Here is a 21,381-nt window from a genome sequence, read left to right as displayed (position 1 = left end):
GTGAAATTGCACCTAGAAACTCTTTCTCAGTAAACGGTGCAGATAGAATATCATTCTCCTCCGACCGAAGCTGAGGGATATCTCCAATAACAAACTCATTAAGGGACACCGTGCTCGCTTCCGGAGGCCCGAAAAGTTGTTTATAATAATTAGAGATATAAGCTTTCAGATGCTCATGCTCGTCCTGTTCAAACTGTATTTTTTTTTCTTCCTATGTTTCCCATTCGCAATCATGTGAAAAAATTATGTATTGTCATCCCCTTGAACAACCTTAAGCACCTTAGCACGCAATGCTCATTTGAGCTCCTCTTCTCTAAGAAGAGCTCGTAAGCGGTACTCGGCTTTGGATTTCGAGCTATGCTCGGCTACATTAAGAATGTTTACTTCTGCTTTTAAATCCAGAGCATCTATTAACTGGGTGAGTCGCTCTTTTCTTGTTTGTATATCTTACTCTCGTTTCTGGCCCAACCCCGTAAGAATTGTCTCAGATGTCTAATTTTATTTTGCCATCTCTCAATACTTGATCATCCACTAACAGGCTTCCCCCATTCTCGTGCAACGATCTCCATGAAGTTTTCTTTCTCGAACCAACCTAATTCGAACGAGAAAGCGTTCTTGTTCTCAATATGAATTGCGTCTCCCGAGCCACTAGTAATGGTGTGTGGTCTGAGATCGCCCTCTGCATCGCATGCACCGACACTAATGGGTACTTTTGTTTCCATTACACACTAGCGAGCACCCTATCCAACTTCTCATATGTTGACCATCGGTTTTTATATAGTTTAAAATAATTCGACAACATACACGCCAAGTGCCCGGTTCACCTCCGCGCACGCAACAAGAAAATCTTGTCATTTCCCTCACACGACAACTAAAAAAGAAGTTCGACACATGGTAATTTACCATGCACTCGTGGCAGTGCTTCTCTGAACGCGCCTGTATTTTCAACTCAGTGAGCGCTTCTGTGGCGAGGACGGCAGAAAGAGCAGAAGCAAGTACATATCCAAATCCAACCACTCGGAGTAACAGTACCGTACAAGCTTAATAATAATCAAACTGTTTTTCGGCATCATTAATAATAATCAAACTATTTTGCCTTGCTAGTCCCTGGTGGTTACTTCCTTTGATCGACAACAAGACTCCGAGCCACCCCGCGCGCTTTTACTTTAACGGAAGAAAGGAAAGTAAAGCGAGCCGGCCCAACAGGGAGCAGGGAGTTCCCTGTTTTTGCTTATTTTTAGCATTTTAATGAAAAAAAAACAAAAGCGGGCTGTCCCAGCGGGGAGCAGGCCGTTCGCCGTTTGTGAAAATGTCACCAGTCCCTCCATCCTTTGCCACGTCGACAATCTTTATTTGACAAATAACCTCAGGGTTTGATTTAGACCGGGATTGCATAGTTCAGGGTTCAATCGATAGGGATTCTGGCTTGAGGGTTCATTTCGCCTAACCTCTACGAGTTTAAAGTTTAAAATGGACTTTTTCCCTTTTTCGGAGACATAAAAATTTTCACGTGACACCCAAAACAGCGCTTATTTCGGCTCAGAGCAAAGGAGGCCCTACTTCACTCCCGAGCAGAACAAGGCAACGGTGTGCCGCCTGCCGGAGAAGGAGACCTGCCGCCCCTTTCGCACATCTCGCTTGCTTTCCTCCTCAAGCCAGCCGAGCAAGACGAGGTACCAGACTAGCTCCTAGCAGCGCGGCGCGCACGTGGTTGCTATACTCGTCTTAGATCCATGATCCATCCATCCAAGCTTCACGGCGGGGGTGGCAACATAAGTGTTGTTGCCTCTCTCATCCTTGTTCATCGGTTCTTTGGTCGGTTTCTTGAATCAGAGACGGAGGTAGAATGAAATTGCTCTGTTCTTCACTTCTTCTGCTCTAATATCCAAACACCAATTTACGAGGGAATGAAATTGCAGGTGGGCCACTCCAGAATTTTTTTGCAAAGACCTCGCAGATTGGGCAACTCTCTCCTCTATGGCTGAGGGTTGCGAACTTTTGAAGCAAGAGAGGAACCGGCTAATGTGGTTTTCTCCTTGAGTAGGCCTTCAGGGCCACTTTGCACGAGGGATAGCCCTGGTTTTTTCATGTTTCTTAATTTTTCTTACCTTTCTGAGCTATACCTCTTCGGTTTAGCTTTTTCTGTAGGCTGTGTTAGCTGATGTGCAGTTTTTCCCTCTACTTGAAGAAAAAGCAGAGCACCTGCTGGTTTGGGTCAAAAACAAAATGCAGCTGTATTTAGGCGGTATATTACAGGATACAAAAAGTAAATCTACAGCTCTTCCTAGCTGCAAAATTCAAAATAATCATGTTTTACACTTTTTATACGGAAAAATGAATCGCTTACACATATTTGGAAGATGAAGCCATTTTGTAATGCCAGTGACAGCCACTTATTCAGTTACATATGTAAAATTCCTTCTTGCAATAAGTAATGATAGCTTTTAATCTCAAGGACACTGATATTAGTTGGTATATCATGATGCAGGCAAGCTGCCACTACCTGTTCTACAAATCTTGTCTTCATATACTGCTTGCACATGGATTACCAAGGAAACAATCTTAGTGATTTCTTTCAAGCTAATGGGCATTTGGTACTTAAAAGAGTGGACAACAACTATAAACTGCGGTCCTTCACTGAAAAGGAGATAGAGCACATTACAGACAGATATAGCACTTTGCTTGGTAGTGGCTCGTTCGGTGATGTCTACAAAGGAAGATTAGACGATCGACGTCCAGTCGCAGTAAAGAGGTACAAAAATGGAACCAAGAAAGAGGAGTTTGCCAAGGAGGTGATAGTGCATTCCCAGATAAACCACAAGAATGTTGTCAGATTGTTAGGCTGCTGCACGGAGGAAGATGCCCTTATGATTGTTATGGAGTTTGTCTGTAATGGAAACCTCTACAACATCCTTCACTGTAGCAATGCTGATGGTCCTATACTCTTCCCTTTGGACAAACGTTTGGACATCGCCATTGAATCAGCTGAAGCACTATCATGCATGCATTCAATGTACAGTCCTGTCCTTCATGGTGATATTAAACCTGCCAATATACTGTTGGATGAAAAGTACTTGCCAAAGCTATCTGATTTCGGAATAGCAAGGCTGCTTTCTACTCATGAGGCCCAGCGTACCAAAACTGTTATTGGTTGCATAGGTTATGTAGACCCTTTGTTTTGTCAGAGTGGGATTCTAACTACAAAGAGTGATGTATACAGTTTTGGAGTTGTTCTATTGGAAATGATTACCCGAAAGAAAGCGACGGACGGCGCTACTAGTCTTACTCAATGTTTTGCCGAGGCAGTGGGAAGAGGGAAGAAGGTGAGACAACTGTTTGATGCGGAAATTACCTATGACAAGAAGAAGATGAAATTGGTCGAAGAAATTGTGAAGCTAGCAGTTACATGCTTGAGACTGGATGATAAAATGCGTCCGACAATGGTTGAGGTAGCAGATAGACTTAGGAGGATTAGAAAAGCTCTCCCGAAGCACAAGGGTGAAAGCTCTACAGGTAATTAAGAATGTACGCTGCTATACTTCAAAGTTTACATGGCTTAATTTTTACTTTTTTTTTGCGAATAGGCTTAATTTTTACTTAGATACTATCGACAAACGCGGATAAAAAAGAAGGCATATGTTGTAGGGTGGGATGCGAAATACACAACCTTAGCTTCTTCTTTTGTAACACTTTATGTGTAGGATTTAAACATAAGTAATTTCAGTACTTGTTTGGGTGAAAGGCAAAACACACAAACTTTAGTTTCTTCTTTTAAGCACTTAAGTAACTAAATACTCCCTCTGTTCCAAAATACTTGGCGTGGTTTTAGTTTGAAGTAAAACCACGACAAGTATTTTGGAATGGAGGCAGTACATGATTATTGATTATTTAAGAAATTCTCATTTTCCTGTTAGCATGGCCATCATGAAATTCTTTTTCTTTCAATTATGTTAGGTCTCTAGTCTCATTTGTCGTTTCAGCATGTATTAAGTCTTTTTAGAGTAAAGTGCATGGAATGTATTAGAACCTCAGTTTCAGTACGAAGACGTGGAGTTTGAAGGCACCTAATGCATTTTACTTTTCTTCTAATATTATGCATATTTAGGTTAAAGATGCACCAAGTTTGCCAATAAAAGGGCTGGAAGTGATGAGGAGTAATAAAAACCAACCCCTTCGTCTCGTCCGCTCCCGCGAGGGGCGAGGCGAACTCTAGCGTTCTCCTCCAGCCCCCTCCCCCCCCCCCCCCCCCCCCCGTTCCTCCCCCCTCCTCGCCGGCGCTGGCTCGCGCCGCCGTCCAAAGCCCGGCTGGCGGCGGCGGCGGCGTGGCATCTTCCCACTCCTCGCGGCGGGCTAGCGCGGGATAGCGCCACGACATGGAGGCGTGCCGTTCTGCAGGACGACGTGCGGTGGTGGCGGCCGGGGCAGCACAACAAAGGCGTCCTGGGTTGGCGGCGCGGGCGGCTGCTCGTCAAGGGCGTGGTGGGGCGTGCCAGCTCGGGCGGCGGTGGTGGGCATCTCGACCCAGATCTGGACCGGGCGGGTGCTCAGGACGGCGGCCAGCATGCGACGCGGGCCGAGACGCCAAGGGCCAGCCGGCGGCGTGCGGGGCTGGGTGGTGCGACTGGCTGCTTCGGGGGCTGGCCAGGTTCCGCCTGGCTCGCGACGGCGCTCCGGCGGGCGGGTGGCAGCGGTGCGGGGCTCGCGGCAGCGCCCAACATGTGTGGGCAGCGTGGCTCCTGTGCGCGGTCGGCGGCGTGGTGGGCTTCGTGGTGGTGGCCCCGTGGCGGCGGGGGCCTGCAGGGAGTTTGGGCATCTCCATCTATGACCTGGATCGGCCATGTTTGGGGACCTCGATGGCGTCCCTCCCCTTCGGCGACAGCTGGCTCGTCCTGGCGTCGGTTCGTCCGTAGGCGGCTTGTATCGGCCTTTGCCCCCCTCCTAGCCTTCTAGTCGCTATGTTCGGCGAAGGGCTGGCCTTCTCCAGCTGCGGTCCATCGTTCGTCTCGCGCCCGGTGCGCAGGTCCGAGCTCGTCTTGCGCCCGGTGCCGCAGGACTAAGCTCGTCTCGCGCCCGGTGCCGCAGGACTAAGCTCGTCTCGCCCAAGGTGGTACGGGACCAAGCTCGCCTCACGCCCGGTGCTGCATGACAGGTCGATGGAGGCCAGGTGGCCGGCCTATTGGGTCTCGGCGCTGGGGGTCGCCCAGGGGTGCGAAAGGTGGGACCTTTCCGCTCGTCTCTTTGGTTGGGTTAGCGGCAGGGTTTGGGTGAGGTGGTGTCAAGGTCTTGGATGTCGGGGCGGCGGCCCTGGTGGTGGTTGCACGGTACTCTCGGGCGGAGGCCGTGGCTTGGTGCTGCCCGGTGGCCATGGCCGTGTGGGCGGCATGGTCGCCTGGGTTTGGCGTTCGGTGGCGGTGAGTTTTGGCTAGGGTGAAAACTTGTTCTATCTTCGGACGGATCGGCGGCGGCGAAGCTCGTTCCCTTCCTGAAGGCGTCGTCGCGGCTCTCATTGCCCGTCGTGCGGCTCCGGGGGAAACTCTGATCCTCGGATTGGGTGGTGGCGGCGCTCCGGTGTCGTATCGTTCCTGAAGGCGCCGCCTTGGAGCCCACGGTTCGTCATATGCGGCTTCATCTCTTCGCGATGGTAGTGCTAGGGTGGTGTTGCCGCGCTCAACGCCTATGTATCATGTATTGGATGTGTGCGTGTGTTGTGGTGACATACGTTTGTACTGGGTTGTTGGAATCGTGCTTTATATATAAAGCGGGGCGAAAGCCTTTTTTGATAATAAAAGGGCTTGTATAGAATGGTACATGCCACCGTAGTTTTGTCATTCCCATTCCGGTGTGCTACCACGGTTCATGTCCATGTCAGCCGCATAAAACACAACTTACTCTAAGCGTGTCCCACAACTCACAAGTAATGAAACTTTACCTCCTCATATAATACTGTTGTTTATTTAAGGCTCCCCCTATGCGGACATCAATAATTGGCACATAAGAAGAGGAAAGGCACAGGATGTACCAACTATTTCCCTTGATGAAATGAAGAAAATAACAAGGAACTTCAGTAATGGTGCTCTAATAGGAGAGAGTTCACAAGGCAGAGTTTTCTTCAAAGTGTTAAAATATGGACCGGAATCTGCATTCAAGTCTTCTCAAGAAATTGATTTAAAGGTTATGGTTCCGAGCCTTGTCTTTTCACCATTTCAATTGACACTCTTCATTTATTAGTACAGCAAGGCCTTGCCTTCTAACTGGCATATTCCTGTGGCAGATTGAAGCAATTTCGAGACTGAAACACGAGAACGTTGTCCAACTTCTCGGATATTGGGTCGAAGGAGACGAATATGTTCTTGCATATGAGTATACATCGGGTGGCACCTTGCATGATATCCTTCTCAGCAAGGGTGAGGAATTATATGTAAATTTTTAGTTTGTTATAAAAACATGCAATATGCAGCGTACCTTTCTTTTATTGAAGGGAAAAATAGTATGTCAATTCAACACTAGCTATGTAAGGAACAGAGCAACACTCAAAAGAACTCACCTTCTATGAAACCTTCAATTTTAAAAAACTTAGTTTGGTGTGTCTGGTATGTGATACGAGTGCCATGTCTGCCGATATTCTTCTGGTTTATGGTCACAGGTAAAAAGGGTGTCTGGGGAGCCAAGTCAAGAGCAGCTCTATCATGGATGCAGCGAGTGAAGATTGCCTTAAGTGCAGCAGAAGGGCTGGAGTTCCTCCATCACAAGGAAGAGCCTCAGGTCACCCACGGTAACATCATATCCAGCAACATACTTCTCTTTGACAACGACATCGCAAAGGTTGGCAATGTTGGTACCGCCAATGTGCTGGTTCGTGAAGACATAGATAGCTGCCATAGTTTTAGACAGATCCTTGACACGCATCGTATTATTGATGGTCTTTGGTTTCACCAAGATGATTACCATGTCGATGTATATGCTGCTACTGGGCAGTGCAACAAAAAGAGTGATGTATACGCCTTCGGGGCTGTGCTGCTGGAACTTTTAACTGGTCGTAAGGCAGTTGATCATACACTACCCCACGGCAGGCAGAGCCTCGTGACATGGCTATGCACCCTTGGTGAGAAGGGCCTTTGCACCCATTGCGACTATGACCCCTTTTTATTGGTATGCCTTGATTTATAGGTGTATAATGTCTTGATAAGGTGCATTAGCTAAACTGTTGATGACTTTGATGCACAGGCATACATCAATTCTATGAAAGACAATGTGTTAACAAAAGCAAGTTTTAGTGAAGATAATCTGCAGCGATGTGTGGATCCAAGGCTTGAAGGAGACTACCCTCGCAATGCTGTTACCAAGGTATGTATTTTATCCTGAACTCGACCATGTTTAACCGAGTAAACTGGCGGTGAATCCTAGGCAATGGCCCAGGAGATGTTATTTTTGAACCGTTGTAGTCTATCCACCAAATAAACGATGGGATTTAATCTCCATTGCTATAAGAGTTGATTCAACGGTATTAATAAAAAATGTTTCCCCCGCTTTATATTATAAAACACCAACACCAAGCATCCAACAAGTCATGTTCAAAGTACAAGCAAGTCTTAAATCATCGCTGGGGGCACAGCAAGACAAGCCCCAAAAAAGAAGAAAAGAACGTCTAATAATCGGGCTTGATTCAACGGTATTGCCCCAAGTTTGTCAAGGTACCCCCGTTCCAATCCTGACCATCTTGTACCCCCAAGTTTCAAATTTGTTCGCCACTTGCGAAGGGAAGAAGTAGCACCCCACACGCTCCTAGCATTGGCCCTCTTCATCATGGCTCCTCCCGATCTCATCATGGCCATCGTTTTTTCGCACGTTCACTGCTCTTCCCATGTCAGTCTGGCTATGTGGCAGCGAGTTGGCACGCCACCTCAGCCTAATAGCGGGTCTGGGTTATAAGAAGCGTGGGAAATTTCTCCTGGGGTAAATACTGGTACAAATTTGAAAATTGAGGATAAATCTTCAGGGTACAATGATACACTCACTCGCGTCAAGAGCATCAAGTGAGGCAAAGAAAACTGGCAAGCTATTGCACAAAAAGCTTCTCAGGAAGCAACGACAATCAATCCATGTAACATGTTAAGACCTGACGCAGGAGGCAAAAAACGACACTGAACACTTGCGCAAACAGTTCCAGGAAGCCTATTCCTCAGCAACCGCTCCAGAACCCCAATCTTGATTAATACTCCCTCCGTCCCATAATATAAGAGCGTTTTTTACACTACTCTAGTGTCAAAAACGCTCTTATATTATAGGACGAAGGGAGTAGCGTACAGTGCATTAAGCCTTGAAAGCAACCTTGACCGCGCTCCTTTGGCTTGAGATTGCCTTTGTGAGTTTCACCAGCCGTGCTGCTCCTTGTTTCATATCCTTCTGCATTACGGAAATTAACACGTTGTTATCTTGTTGAATGACAAACTAGGGGTTAAAAAGGTGAAACTAATTTTTGGTATAATATTTGAGTTCTTGAGCTACCAGGGACCAAGTGACTGCTCTGCTGATTAGTATCGTCTTTTGGCAAGCAGATGGGTGCGATCGCCGGGCTATGTGTGAGTTACGATCCAGGTCTCCGGCCAAACATGAGCACTGTCGTTAAGGGTCTGAGACAGTTGTTGTACAACGAGCCATGTGACTTGGTGGCATGAAATTATACACATTGCGTGGGCTTTTATGTCCGTGACATTGTTTGTGGCCGAGCTGCACAGGATCTCCAATTTTCATGGCCCTATTATATGCCTTTCTCTGAAGAACAAAATACAAATATATATGTTGATCATGTATCCATTTGTTTTGCAGCTGATGGATGCATAATACTATATGTTATGTCACTTTTGGAATGAGGAATGTAGCATATGTTTGCACTGGATTTGGTGAAATTAAACATCGACAGATTATTTGCTATCCGTAGCTATCTGTACGACTAACTGCTTGTTCTGCCATATCGATCCAGCAGGGACTGAAGTTCAGAATCTCTTCAGTTTGTGAGAAGGGGAAATCGTTCTCTCGCGCCTGGAGTCCCGAATGAGATACTTTTCTAGAAATACCTGTAACTATTTAAACACGACCATCACAGATTCACAGGTATAATTCTTTGGATCAAAGATAAAAAAAAACACAAAAGCAACTCTGAAAACTAAGAGTTACCGTGAAATCTCTCGGATACATAGCAAACGGATGATCACTCAAAATCTGGGCTCTCCCTTGCCAAAGCCTTAGCATCATCTAGGTGTTAAAATGATTGTAGAACAAACTGTGGCATCAGATGGGCCTTAAATTGGCCATACAACCAAACTGTCTCTTAAATATCTTTCTGAAAAGAAAAAAAAAGATGCATGGTGCTATTCTGATTTTTTTACCTTCATAAAGGGCAGTATATTAATACCAAGCTGATCTCTGCAATGACACTACGTTAATTAAGAGCTAGTTAAGACATATGCATACACCAAATTATTAGAAGAAAAAAAAAGGAAAAAGGAAAAGATGGTTGACATAGATGTTTTTTAGGTAATTAAATGATTAGATTGCAATTACACAAAGAGTGTGGTTTCATGTAGACTGAGCTCCACGGTACCTGCTATCTATGCCGTTGGCAGCAGATTCCTTTTCCTCGAGATATGAATCATGACCTGCTACCCAATGAATTTACAGAACATGTGGACCATAATCTGCGCATGCTCACTGTAGCAATAGTATCGATGTCCCACCTGCTGTCTCTCCCTTTTCTCCTGGCCTCTCTCCATTTTCTCTCTCACACTGTCAGACAACACTCTCTCTCCCTTCTCTCTCCTTTTTTTTAGAACACCTCTCTCTCTCTCCGTTTTTTATGAACCTCTCTCTCCTTTTCTCTCTCAAACCGTCACACAACCTCACAACACATCTCTCTCACTTTTCTCTTCTGATTCTCACAACACCTCACTCCCTCTCTTCCTTTCTCACAGAACCTCTCCTCCACTCTAGAGAGGAGAGAAAGGATGAAGTGCTCCTTCGCATGAGAGAGAGAGAGAGAGAGAGTTGATGTGACTCTTGTGAGAATCTTTGGGAGAGACAAAGAAATCGGAGGGGAGAGAGCAGGTAGGTGTCAGAGTCTTGTGAGAGAGAAAAAGGTCACCTGCAACTCTGCAAAAGGTAGCATGCAACGCTCCATGCATCTCTCGACCACAACACTGTTCACTTCTGTTAATTGCTGGTAACGGCGCACAGCCAAAGCACAGAATGCCCACGTGACGCTCTTACTGGCACGAATCTTGTCGCAAACAGGCGGTCCTGATAGAAGGTACCGCGGAGCTCGAGCTAGGCTACAAATTATCGTTACACAAAAGATGCAAAGGAGAATTACACTATTTGTGTAGATTCAGATGTTAATTGGCTATGGATGCCATGCAAAACAAGCTGGGTCCGGTAATTATTCATTTGTTGCAAGGTTTTGTCACAAAATTAAATGGACTTTCCCCCCTTACGTGTCCGTTGAGATGGTGCGTGAGAATCGCCTGAAGCGTAAAATTTGGCATATGCCATATTTGTTTAGTAATTAGTTATCTCTACAATGTGTTTTGCTGGCACATCTTTTTAAACTTATTGCGTTACTTTTTCTACTCGGTTATTTATTCGGGCGAGGGTTCTGCTCAGTTTTTAACGAACAAATAAAGAAATGAGTGCACTTGGAAGAACAAAGTTAAAATGGTATCTCATTTGGGAAAATTTCTAACGAAGGCATCAAAGTATTTCAACAAATTGACATTTCACAGTACAAGGACGCACATGTTGGATAGAAGGATGCATATTTGAGGAAAAAAAAGAAACCATTGGCAAAAAAGAGTGTGGGAGTTCATGGGAAGAACAATTACATAAAGTTGTGAAGCAGCACGGCAGTACAAACTGATGAGTTCATACCAAGAACGATGACATGAACCTGCAAAAAACCAAGACAATACCATCTGAGAAGTCCCCCGGACCTGCGTGCTGTAAATCATACCCCCTGAGTCCAAAGAAGGAAAAGAGTAGAGAAAGAGCATCATGTTTTTTTTTGGAAAAGGAGGCATACCCCCGGCCTCTGCATCTGAAGAATGCATGCGGCCATCTTTATTAAAAACGAGGTTCAAAACAAAGGTAGTCTTAACTCCATTACAGCTCGCAAGAGAAGCGAAAATAAAAAAGAGCTCTGAAAGCCACAACCGGCATGTGCAAAAGAATAGAACACTAAACGCCTATTCTATGCAGAGATCGCCATCCAAACCGGTTGAATATATCCCGTACTGCCGTCTCCCATTGGATGCACTCAGTAACCAAAGGCTCTCCGGACTCCATAGGAGTGAGTAAGTACCACGTACGGATCCATGCAGTAGCTCTGAAGATGACCTGCAAGAATGTTAAAGAATGTTGTCTGTTAAAGATCATATCATTTTTGCAGTTCCATATAACCCCAAAAAACGCACATATTCCAACCTGAATACGAGACGCAGTAATCAAATCGATACCAGCTAGCCAGGTCCCAAATAAACCTTCAATGCTAGTTTGTGGATTAATGTTAAAGGCTATATGAATTGATCGTCATAGTAATCTCGCGAGGGGGCACTCTATAAATAAGTGTTGTATTGTCTCATCATGCACACAAAAACAACATCGTGGACTGCCCACCCACCTTCGCTTTATCAAGTTGTCCTTGGTAAGGATCACTTGCTTGTGTACAAACCACATAATGATTTTAATACGCAAGGGGACCTTCACCTTTCAAATATGTAGGGATCTTGGGATTGGGCCAGAGTTAATGAGATCCATATAAAACGATTTAACCGTGAACACACCGTTGCTTGTTAGTTTCCATATGAAAGAATCAGGTTGATCAGATAATTGAACATCCATTAACCGTCTAACCAAGTGTAGCCAGGAATTCCAACGTTCCCCGACTAGAGATCTCCTAAATCGTATATTTAAGGGTACCTCTTGTAAGATATTGGCCACGTAATCTTCTTTACGCTGAACAATATTATATAAGGTAGGGTATTGCAGTGCTAAAGGTTCGTCCCCTAGCCACGTATCTTCCCAAAATCTTGTTGTCAGCCCATTGCCGACACAGAATTTGGCCCTTCGAAATAACGAAACTTTCGTTCTCACGAGTCCCTTCCAGAAAGGAGAATCCGTAGGTCTTGCGGTAACCTGGGCTAAGGTTTTTGAGTGTAAATATTTGTTTCGTAGTATCTCAGCCCACATACCATCATGTTCTACTGACAACTGATATAACCATTTACTGATTAAGCATTTATTCTTAATCTCTATATTTTCAATGCCCAGACCACCCTGGTCCTTGGGTCTGCAAATGATATCCCACCTAGCCAAACGGTATTTCTTCTTAATGTCATCTGACTGCCAAAAGAATCTAGATCGATAGAAATCCAGTCTCTTCCGTATCCCCTTAGGTACTTCAAAGAAAGATAACAGGAACATCGGCATACTAGTTAATACTGAATTAATTAGAACTAACCAACCTCCATATGACATTAGCTTGCCCTTCCAGCAGCTAAGTTTTTTTTCAAATCGATCTCCGATAGATTTCCATTCTTTATTAGTCAGCTTTCGATGATGAATGGGAATGCCCAGATAACTAAAAGGCAAAGATCCCAATTCACATCCGGACAATTGTTTATATGTCTCTTGTTCTTCTTTGGCTCTTCCAAAATAGAACAATTCGCTCTTATGGAAATTAATTTTTAAACCCGACAATTGTTCAAAAAGACATAGCACTAGTTTCATGTTTCTGGCCTTTGCGAGATCCTGTTCCATAAAAAGGATAGTATCGTCCGCATACTGTAAGATGGAGACTCCCCCATCAACGAGATGTGGTACTAGGCCACCTACATGACCTTTCTCTTTGGCTCTTCCAATGAGAATGGCTAACAAATCTGCGTATATATTGAATAGGAGCGGAGACATCGAATCCCCTTGTCTCAAACCCTTATGAGTCTGAAAGTAGTGTCCTATATCATCGTTAACCCTAACTCCGACACTACCTTTTTGGACTAGGGAATCCACCTGATTCCTCCACATGTCATTGAACCCCTTCATGCGCATTGCCTGCTGAAGGAACGACCACTTGACTTTATCGTATGCCTTTTCAAAATCTACTTTGAAGATAACCCCATCTAGTTTCTTCGATTGCATTCCATGAAGAGTTTCGTGTAGGAAAACCACCCCTTCTAGGATATGTCGTCCTGGCATGAAAGCCGTCTGACTTGGTTGCACCACCGAGTGTGCGATCCGTGTCAATCTATTAGTCCCCACTTTGATGAAAATTTTGAAAATCACATTTAAAAGGCATATCGGTCTGAACTGCTCAATGCGAATTGCTTCCACTTTCTTCGATAATAGCGTAATCATACCAAAGTTAAGGTGGAAAAGCTCAAGCTGCCCATTAAAGAAATCTTGAAACATTGGCATAAGATGATTCTTTATAATATACCAACATTTCTTATAGAACTCCGCAGGGAACCCATCTGGTCCCGATGCTTTATTTGGTTTCATTTGGGCGATAGCATCGAAAACCTCCTTCTCAGTAAACGGTGCGGATAAAATCTCATTTTCATCCGACCGTAGTTGAGGAATATCCTCTATAACCGACTCATCTAGGGTGACCGCGTTAGCTACCGGAGGCCCAAAGAGTTGTTTATAGTAGTTGGAAATATATGCCTTGAGGTTCTCGTGCCCTACAATAGTCCCTTCATCCTGCTCAAGCTGGATTATCTTCTTCTTCCTATGTTTGCCATTTGCAATCATATGGAAAAATTGAGTGTTGTCATCCCCGTGGACGACTTTAAGCACTTTAGCACGCAAGGCCCATTTCATCTCTTCTTCTCTAAGAAGAGTACGTAAGCTCTGTTCAGCCTCAGCTTTAGCAGCCTGCTCAGACGCATCAAGCAAAATCGATTCAGCTTTAAGGTCTAAAGCCTCGATCAGCTGTATCGGTTGTTCTTTCTCTTGTTTGTAAACCCCACTTTCATTTCTGGCCCAACCCCGTAGAAATTGTCTGAGATGTCTAATCTTATTTTGCCATCTTTCTAAATGTGATCGGCCTTGAACGGGTTTCGCCCATTCTCTTGCTACAATGTCAAGAAACTTTTCCTTTTCAAACCAACTTAGTTCGAAAGAGAAGTTATTTTTGTTCCCAATGTGTGTAGCATCCCCAGAATCTAAAAGCAAGGGAGTGTGATCAGAGATCGCCCTCTGCATCGCGTGAACCGACACTAGTGGGTACTTCTGCTCCCATTCCACACTAGCGAGTACTCTGTCCAGCTTCTCGTAAGTTGGAGTAGGCAACGAGTTGGCCCATGTGAATTGTCTACACGTTAGTTCAATCTCCCGCAGATTGAGACTCTCAATTATCATGTTGAACATTAAGGACCAACGGCTATCAAAGTTGTCATGATTCTTCTCTTCTCTTCTTCGGATAATATTAAAGTCTCCTCCGACTAGAATTGGGAGTCTTTCATCCCCGCAGATCCTCACCAGATCAACAAGGAAATCAGCCTTAAGTTCCGGTTGGGCTACTCCATATATAGCTACCAGAGACCAGCGGAAACCATCCACTTTTGACCTCACCCGAAAATTGACCGCAAATTCCCCTTGAACCACATTAATCACATCTAAAGTTTCACACTTAACCCCCAACAAAATCCCACCGGATCTGCCTCTAGGGGGTAAAACATGCCAATCAAAATCAACTCCACCAGTCAAATTTTGGAGGAACTGCGAGGTGAAGTTATCTCTTCCCGTCTCGAGAAGTGCAATAAAGTCAAGTTTATGCTCTATATATGTTTCTGCAAGGAATCTTGTTTTAGCCAAGTCTTTAAGACCTCTGCTATTCCAGAAAATTCCTTTCATATGTTATCATGGAATTTTTCCTTTAGCTTCACCCTAGCACTTCTACGTACAGCCGATGTAGGATATACCTTCCTCTTCCAGGAACGCTTAGGTTTCTCCAACACCGTTGGAACCCCATTTAACCCGGTGGGATCCAGCCCCTCCGACTGAATGCTAACCGCCGTCTCTGACTCTTCAACCTCAACTTCGACTTCCGAAGTAGGCAATAGATCATTAAAAAAACTCTCCGGGGGCATAATACCTAAGTTGTTAACCTCCTCATCATTCATTGGCCGTACTGCGGCCATATTACGAATAATTTCAGAAGCCCGTTCGGCTTCTAAGTCTAACATGTCATTAACAGATTTGGCAATTTCCTTCCCATTAGAACCTAGTGAGACTCCTAGGTCATTTGCCTTATTTATAATCTCAAGTTCAGTAAAATGCATAATGGAACAACTTCATGATACTGAATTCATGCTCCAGCCAACTCATCCAAAAGTCCAAACTGATGTGGAGAGATAGGCAATATATTTCAACACTCCTCCTCACGTCTAAGCTTATTTAGTCCTTAGACGTGTGATCATGTAGGCCACACAATCTTTTTTTAGTACTGCATTGGCAGGGTCTTGAACTTGAAATCTCTTGGCTCTCATACCATATTGAATTCATACTCCAACCAACTCATCCAAAAGTTCGAACTGATGAAGAAAGACGGGTAATATATTTCAACACATGATACAGTACCGGAACAGAGAAATAAGAAAGGAAGAAGAAGGTGAACAGTAGAGTGAAGTCGTCGACCAAGGTATGTAATAGAATGGGGGATGTGGCATACGAACAGGTAGGAAGATGTATAACAACTCCGGACAGAAGTATCTTGACAGAATAGACGCGTATATTGTCTCATATTCAGAGGGATAACAATATCCATAAATTTTTGAATCAATTTCAATCGCTGCCAACTTGTGTTCAGATCTCGGCGCAAATCGATGGCTGGAGGCGTTTTCGCAGGTGCATGGCCCCGCAATTGCGTGCCCTATGAATTTCTGCAATTGCGTATATAGTCAACTATAGGTGAGCTAGCCATCCGCCTCTCCCTATGAATCAGAGAACATTATCTTATTTATCTTACTAATGGAAATCCTAGAGGCGTCGTTCACGCGCACGCAGGTCCCTGATCATCACCACACACTTGCAGGCGACACCGAGGGATACATCCACTGATCCACATGGGTGGCGATTAGACCTTGCGCAGCGGGCGATCCACACATGGGAGGCCTTCGTCATCGGGCAAACACGACCAGTGCCATGATCATCACGGTGTTGCCGTGCCGGCACTTTGTCGGCGGAGGGCAGACCGGGACCGGCATGGCGGGCGTAAACCACTTGGATGTCGGCTCCTTGTCGCCGACCAAGGCAAGCCTGGCGACCGCCATGTAGAGAAGCACCACTACAGCTCCGTGCATGGCTCTTTTTCCCTCACCCCCTTCTCCTTCTTCATCTCTTCTCTCTTCTCTCTTCTCTCCTTTCTCTGCTTCGCAAGTGGTGCAATGCAAGTGCAGTCCTCTGCTTCTCAAGTGGTGCAATGCAAGCGCAGTCCTCTGTTTCGCAAGGCCAAGATTTTATAGGCGTGCTATGGTGCAATCCCTAACTATTAAACACCACGCCTTTATGGCTTCTTTGGATCACAGGATTTGCAAAACAAAGGAATAGGGAAAATGGAGGATTTGACTGCCATGACATAGCCAATCCTATGGAATGCAAATCCAGAGGAACTGGTAACAAAGTGCCTTTGGCTGCATCATAGGAGACGTACAGGAATCCTATACAATAAAGTATTATTATTTCTATTTGTAAGTCTGATGTTTTTCAAACTTCCAACGGCTAGTGCAGTCAACTGCCTGAAGTAGCCGTTAGCAGCAAGTGCCTATATAACCTGATGCTACTCTCTACAACGGATAGCTCTTTTCCCTGCCCACAGCATTTGCTGCCTGTGCTCTATTCTTTCATCTTCCCCTTGCTGCCTGTGCTCTATGCTTTCATCTTCCCCTTGCTGAAGAAACCAACAAGGTTAGTGCTTATCTCCTATAGCAAAATCATACTTCCATGCTATTCAATATATCACAATCACATATTTTTTTACTGTTTCATTCAACTCCTTTTCAGCATATTTGGCTCATTTGTTGCTGCACACCATGAATCCAAGCTACCGTCGTAGATCAGAAAGTGACTATGAATTTATTCATTTTGTACTTCCTACTTTAGAAGATGCATCACAATCTTCTTCTAGTAAGAAACCAATGCATACATCAAAACTTTCGGGGGCTTGGCGTGTTCAGGAGATTTTAACAGGGCATGAAAGCTTATGCAAAAGGACTTTCCGCATGGAAGTGGACATTTTTCAAGCACTTGTTGACAAGTTGCGTGAGAAAAAACTCCTTGCTGATTCAAAAGTACTAGCAGTAGAAGAGCAAGTGGCAATATTTTTGTATGCAGTATCCAAAAATGCAACAAATGAAACCCTACAGGATTGGTTTCAGCATAGTGCAGAACCAATAAGCCGGCGATTTGGATTAGTGCTTGATGCGATCACACGGCTCACAAATGTCTATATACGTCCACCTTCCCTCAACCCACATCCAATCTTGAGCAAACCACAATTTTACCCTTTCTTTCAGGTATGAGTATGTACAATTTAGATCAAATATTTTTTAATTAATTCAGCGCAAGGTAATAACATAGAGATATCATATTTTGTTTGTGCAGAATTGCATTGGTGCTATAGACGGAACCCATATTCCTATGTTCCTATCACCAGGCCAACAAGAACCATACCGGAACAGGAAGCAAACGCTCTCACAAAATGTCATGGTTGCTTGTGACTTCGACTTAAAATTTGTGCATGTACATGCTGGGTGGGAAGGATCAGCTTCTGATGCAAGAGTTCTACAAGATGCACTAAATCATGGTTTTCATGTACCTCATGGTAAATTTTACCTTGTTGATGCTGGTTATGCAAACACACCCCAATTTCTTGCTCCATACCGTGGTACTAGGTATCATCTAAAAGAACAAGGAGAAGCACGTCAAAGGCCACAAAATTACAAGGAATTGTTCAACCTTCGTCATGCTCAACTTCGGAATCATATAGAGAGAATTATCGGCATACTAAAAATGAGATTTCCTATCCTGAAAGTTGCTGCACATTATTCAGTTGATAAACAAATTGACATATCTGTGGCTTGTTGTGTTCTGCACAATTTCATACGCCTACACAAAGGAGATATGGAGTGGCCCAAAGATGCTCCCATGGAGATTGACCCGAACCAGATTGTTGATGTGCCAAATGGAGACCACGACTATCATGGTGATATACATGCATTTAATTATTCCAGACAAGTAGGAAATCAAATGCGAGATCATATTGCACAAGGAATGTGGAACCAGTATGTATCACGCAGAGCTTGACATGTATATGTAAAGTGAAGATATGATATGCAAGTTGTATTACCATTCATGTGCTTCTGATATTGATATTCTACTTCATTAAGTTAATATTCTCACGAGGATACTCAACAGCCCCGTGATTGTCATCAATATCACCAAGTCCTTGTGATTGCCCACGACTGCGAGCACGATCGTCATCAATAGCACCAAGTCCTTCTGACTGCACACAGCCGTGGGCACGATCAACATCCATGTGAAGAAATCCTTGTGATTGCACACGGCTGCCCGGCAGCTCAAATGAGTTAAGCTGATGGACCATCTGCATTGCAAAAAAACTTATATTACAAGATTGTACTCAGAAACCCATAGTAATACGCACAAGCATGTATGAGCAGTACACACCAAGGCATAGAAATACAGCACTTCCATCTCTCAATTCCTCACAGTTTCTCTCTTCACGGACATCAGACACGCCAGATCCATCTCTCAATGTCTCAATTCTCTCTTTGCACATAAGACATCACATCAGGCACGCACACACTCAGGCATGGGAAGCACACACCCACGGCGAACCAACTAGCACGCAGATCACTCAGGCACGGCAAGCACAAACATCAGCGGGAAGCCGGTCAAGAAATTCACTCAAGCACCACAGTCGTGGGACGCGGTCCTCTGGCAGCGGGAGGACGCCAGCGACATCCGCTTCGCCCCTGCCATCAACAGCCCTCGCCGGCCAGGTGACTGCCAACGCCACACCCGATGCCTAGTTCCGGCAGGATCTGCCGCCCCCGCGCCATATCGGGCACCCCCTCCCTCGATCTAGAAATAATTGCAAGGGAAGGAGATGGACGGACTATGTGATGCGGGCTAACCTGGATGGGGCCGGCGCTGATCTCGTCGAACTCGATGAGGAAGGAGGGTCTGAGAGCGAGGTGGTCGGCGTACGGTCGCCGGGTCGCCGCCGCTTCCGTCGGGGGATCTGACCTTGTCGCCGCTTCCGCCAGTCGCGACCTCGTCACCGCTTTCGGTGCCTTTTTTTTTTTCCTTCCAGAGCGATCCGAGGTGTTTTTTTTTTTTTTTTTGACAGCAACGCGTGGTGTTTTCACACGAAGCAGCGCGGCTGTTTTGGCGCGAACACTCTCTTTTCGCGCCGGGAATCTTTCCAAGAGGTCGGACCTCAGGCGTAAATTCCTCTGGGTTCAGCGCCTTGAGAACCCAATCCTAAGGAATTTTAAGAACGCAATCCTGTGATCCAAATGCAATCCGTAGGATACAATCCTGAGGTTTACAATCCAGCAAAAATCCTGTGAAAATCCTTCGATCCAAAGAAGGCTTTAATTGTCGTGTTTTGTCCCCCAGCACTACCATGATTAGGAAGGGAATTTTCTATAGAGGCTTAATAAATTAAGTAAAGTGTAGTCACTTGGACCACCAAAGATGCATATTTTCTCTTTGGCCCCAAAATACTCCACTAGGTCCGCCACTGCGTATACAGTATCAAGTCCAGGTGAGCTAGCCATCCGCCTATCCCTATGAATCAAGGAACATGGTCTTAATTATCTTTTTTTTTTTTGAACCGGGCATGACCCCTTTCCATTGCAAATGAACGGAAATACAGAGTTTCGAGAATGACAGGGGAAAAGGAAAGAGGTACAACGAGTTCGAGCACTGCCAGGAAACCCACTGCGTTCGCCCGTCATCGTGACGAACGCCATGGGGCAAAAACCTGACAGCACCATAGTTCAACAGCAAACCCTACATGTCTATTACAACCAAAAGCCAGTACAGGGGCAAAAGTAATTAAGCCAGATCTTGACCCATCAGAAGCATCCGAAGCCGAACTTGCATGATCATTCTCACGGAGGGCGCCATTCACGTGCGCGTGGATCGTCGATCATTATCACGCACTCACAGGCAGAGCCGACGGGTAGCCCCACATGGGCAGGGGCAAGACCATACGCCGCTGTGATCCATGCGAGGGAGACCGCCGTCACCGGGGCAAATAAGACCAGCACGATGATCATCACGATGTTGCCAGTGGACACTTTGTCGGCAGAGGACAGGCCGGGACCGGCGCACTGTGCATTGGCCACTTGGCGACCGACTCATCGCCGCCGATGAGGGCAAGCCTAGCCACCACGATGCACAGAAGAACCACCACAGCTCCGCACATGGCTCTGCTTTCTTCACCTCTTCTCTTCTTTCTCTACTATGCAAGTGGTGCATTACATGTACAGTCCTATGCGGTTCTCTGCTTCACAAGGGCACAATTTTATAGGCATGGTCTGCTGCATTCACCAAGTAATAAAAACAGCGCGTTTAATCACCGTGTTATGTTGGGTAACTGGTACTTTTTGTTTCTGGTGGTAATAGTAAGGATTTTTCTTCTCTCGTATAGACATTCTTTTACCAGATCAAAAATATAGGAGAAATTTCAAATCCAACTTATTCTTTTTGCGTCGGGTGGAGGAGGGGGGGGGGGGGGGGGGCGCAATACTACCATAGTTAATAAGATGGGCTATTGTTGCAAGAAAATATTTTCTGAATAATTAGTATGACAATTCTAATATCCAAATATTTAGAAATATGTTATTCCGTTCCTAAAAAACTTACAAAGATTCCAAAAATGTGTGCCACATATTTAAAAATTATTTGTACTTCTGACAAAATAACCTTCCCATGTTAGAAAAAAGTTCATAATTCTTGGGAAAATATTCTTACTTTTTGGGGAAATGTTCATTAGGGGCTATTAAATATTCATATATTTTTGAAACAATGGATCAGATATGACAAATATGGTCTTATGTTTGTTTTTAAAAAATGAGTTAAAGTAATATGTTACCCCTGAAGAAATAATGGCATCCCAGCTATTCTACGACTAATTCCTGAATAAGCTATTCAGAACCTTTCCTAACTACTAGAGAACAGGCAGCTAACTGTGGGACCTATACTAGACAGGCCAACCTGACACAAGGACGGGATGTGTTTCCCTGGAGCCTCGCTACATCCGGGTCGTTAACTGTCGACTTTATATACCATGCGCTCATGCAT

The 21,381-nt window shown here is 44.9% G+C and overlaps 2 protein-coding genes and 1 long non-coding RNA gene across 3 annotated transcripts; 2 read left to right on the top strand and 1 right to left on the bottom strand.

Moving 5' to 3' along the window:
- The first annotated feature begins 1,821 nt into the window (after positions 1 to 1,821).
- LOC123494791 (wall-associated receptor kinase-like 1) lies at positions 1,822 to 6,272 on the top strand. The gene is made up of 2 exons (XM_073507620.1): positions 1,822 to 3,513; positions 5,960 to 6,272. Exons 1-2 carry the CDS (start codon positions 2,541 to 2,543, stop codon positions 6,226 to 6,228), a joined length of 1,242 nt encoding a protein of 413 aa, XP_073363721.1. The 5' UTR covers positions 1,822 to 2,540; the 3' UTR covers positions 6,229 to 6,272.
- A 300-nt stretch (positions 6,273 to 6,572) lies between these two features.
- LOC109773552 (pto-interacting protein 1-like) lies at positions 6,573 to 9,497 on the top strand. Its single transcript, XM_040393737.2, has 3 exons — positions 6,573 to 7,149; positions 7,225 to 7,344; positions 8,556 to 9,497. The coding sequence occupies exons 1-3, from the start codon at positions 6,634 to 6,636 to the stop codon at positions 8,673 to 8,675; spliced, it is 756 nt and encodes a 251-aa protein (XP_040249671.2). The 5' UTR covers positions 6,573 to 6,633; the 3' UTR covers positions 8,676 to 9,497.
- A 7,096-nt stretch (positions 9,498 to 16,593) lies between these two features.
- On the bottom strand, positions 16,594 to 19,847 carry LOC109773547 (uncharacterized). The gene is made up of 2 exons (XR_012201557.1): positions 19,203 to 19,847; positions 16,594 to 18,649 (listed from the first exon to the last, which is right to left on the bottom strand). It is a non-coding gene; the product is annotated as an uncharacterized lncRNA (long non-coding RNA).
- Positions 19,848 to 21,381: the final 1,534 nt, after the last annotated feature.

Source organism: Aegilops tauschii, chromosome 1, assembly GCF_002575655.3.
Source record: "Aegilops tauschii subsp. strangulata cultivar AL8/78 chromosome 1, Aet v6.0, whole genome shotgun sequence".
In the NCBI taxonomy this organism is placed as follows: domain Eukaryota; kingdom Viridiplantae; phylum Streptophyta; class Magnoliopsida; order Poales; family Poaceae; genus Aegilops; species Aegilops tauschii.
This window is presented reverse-complemented; position numbering and strand designations above follow the sequence as displayed.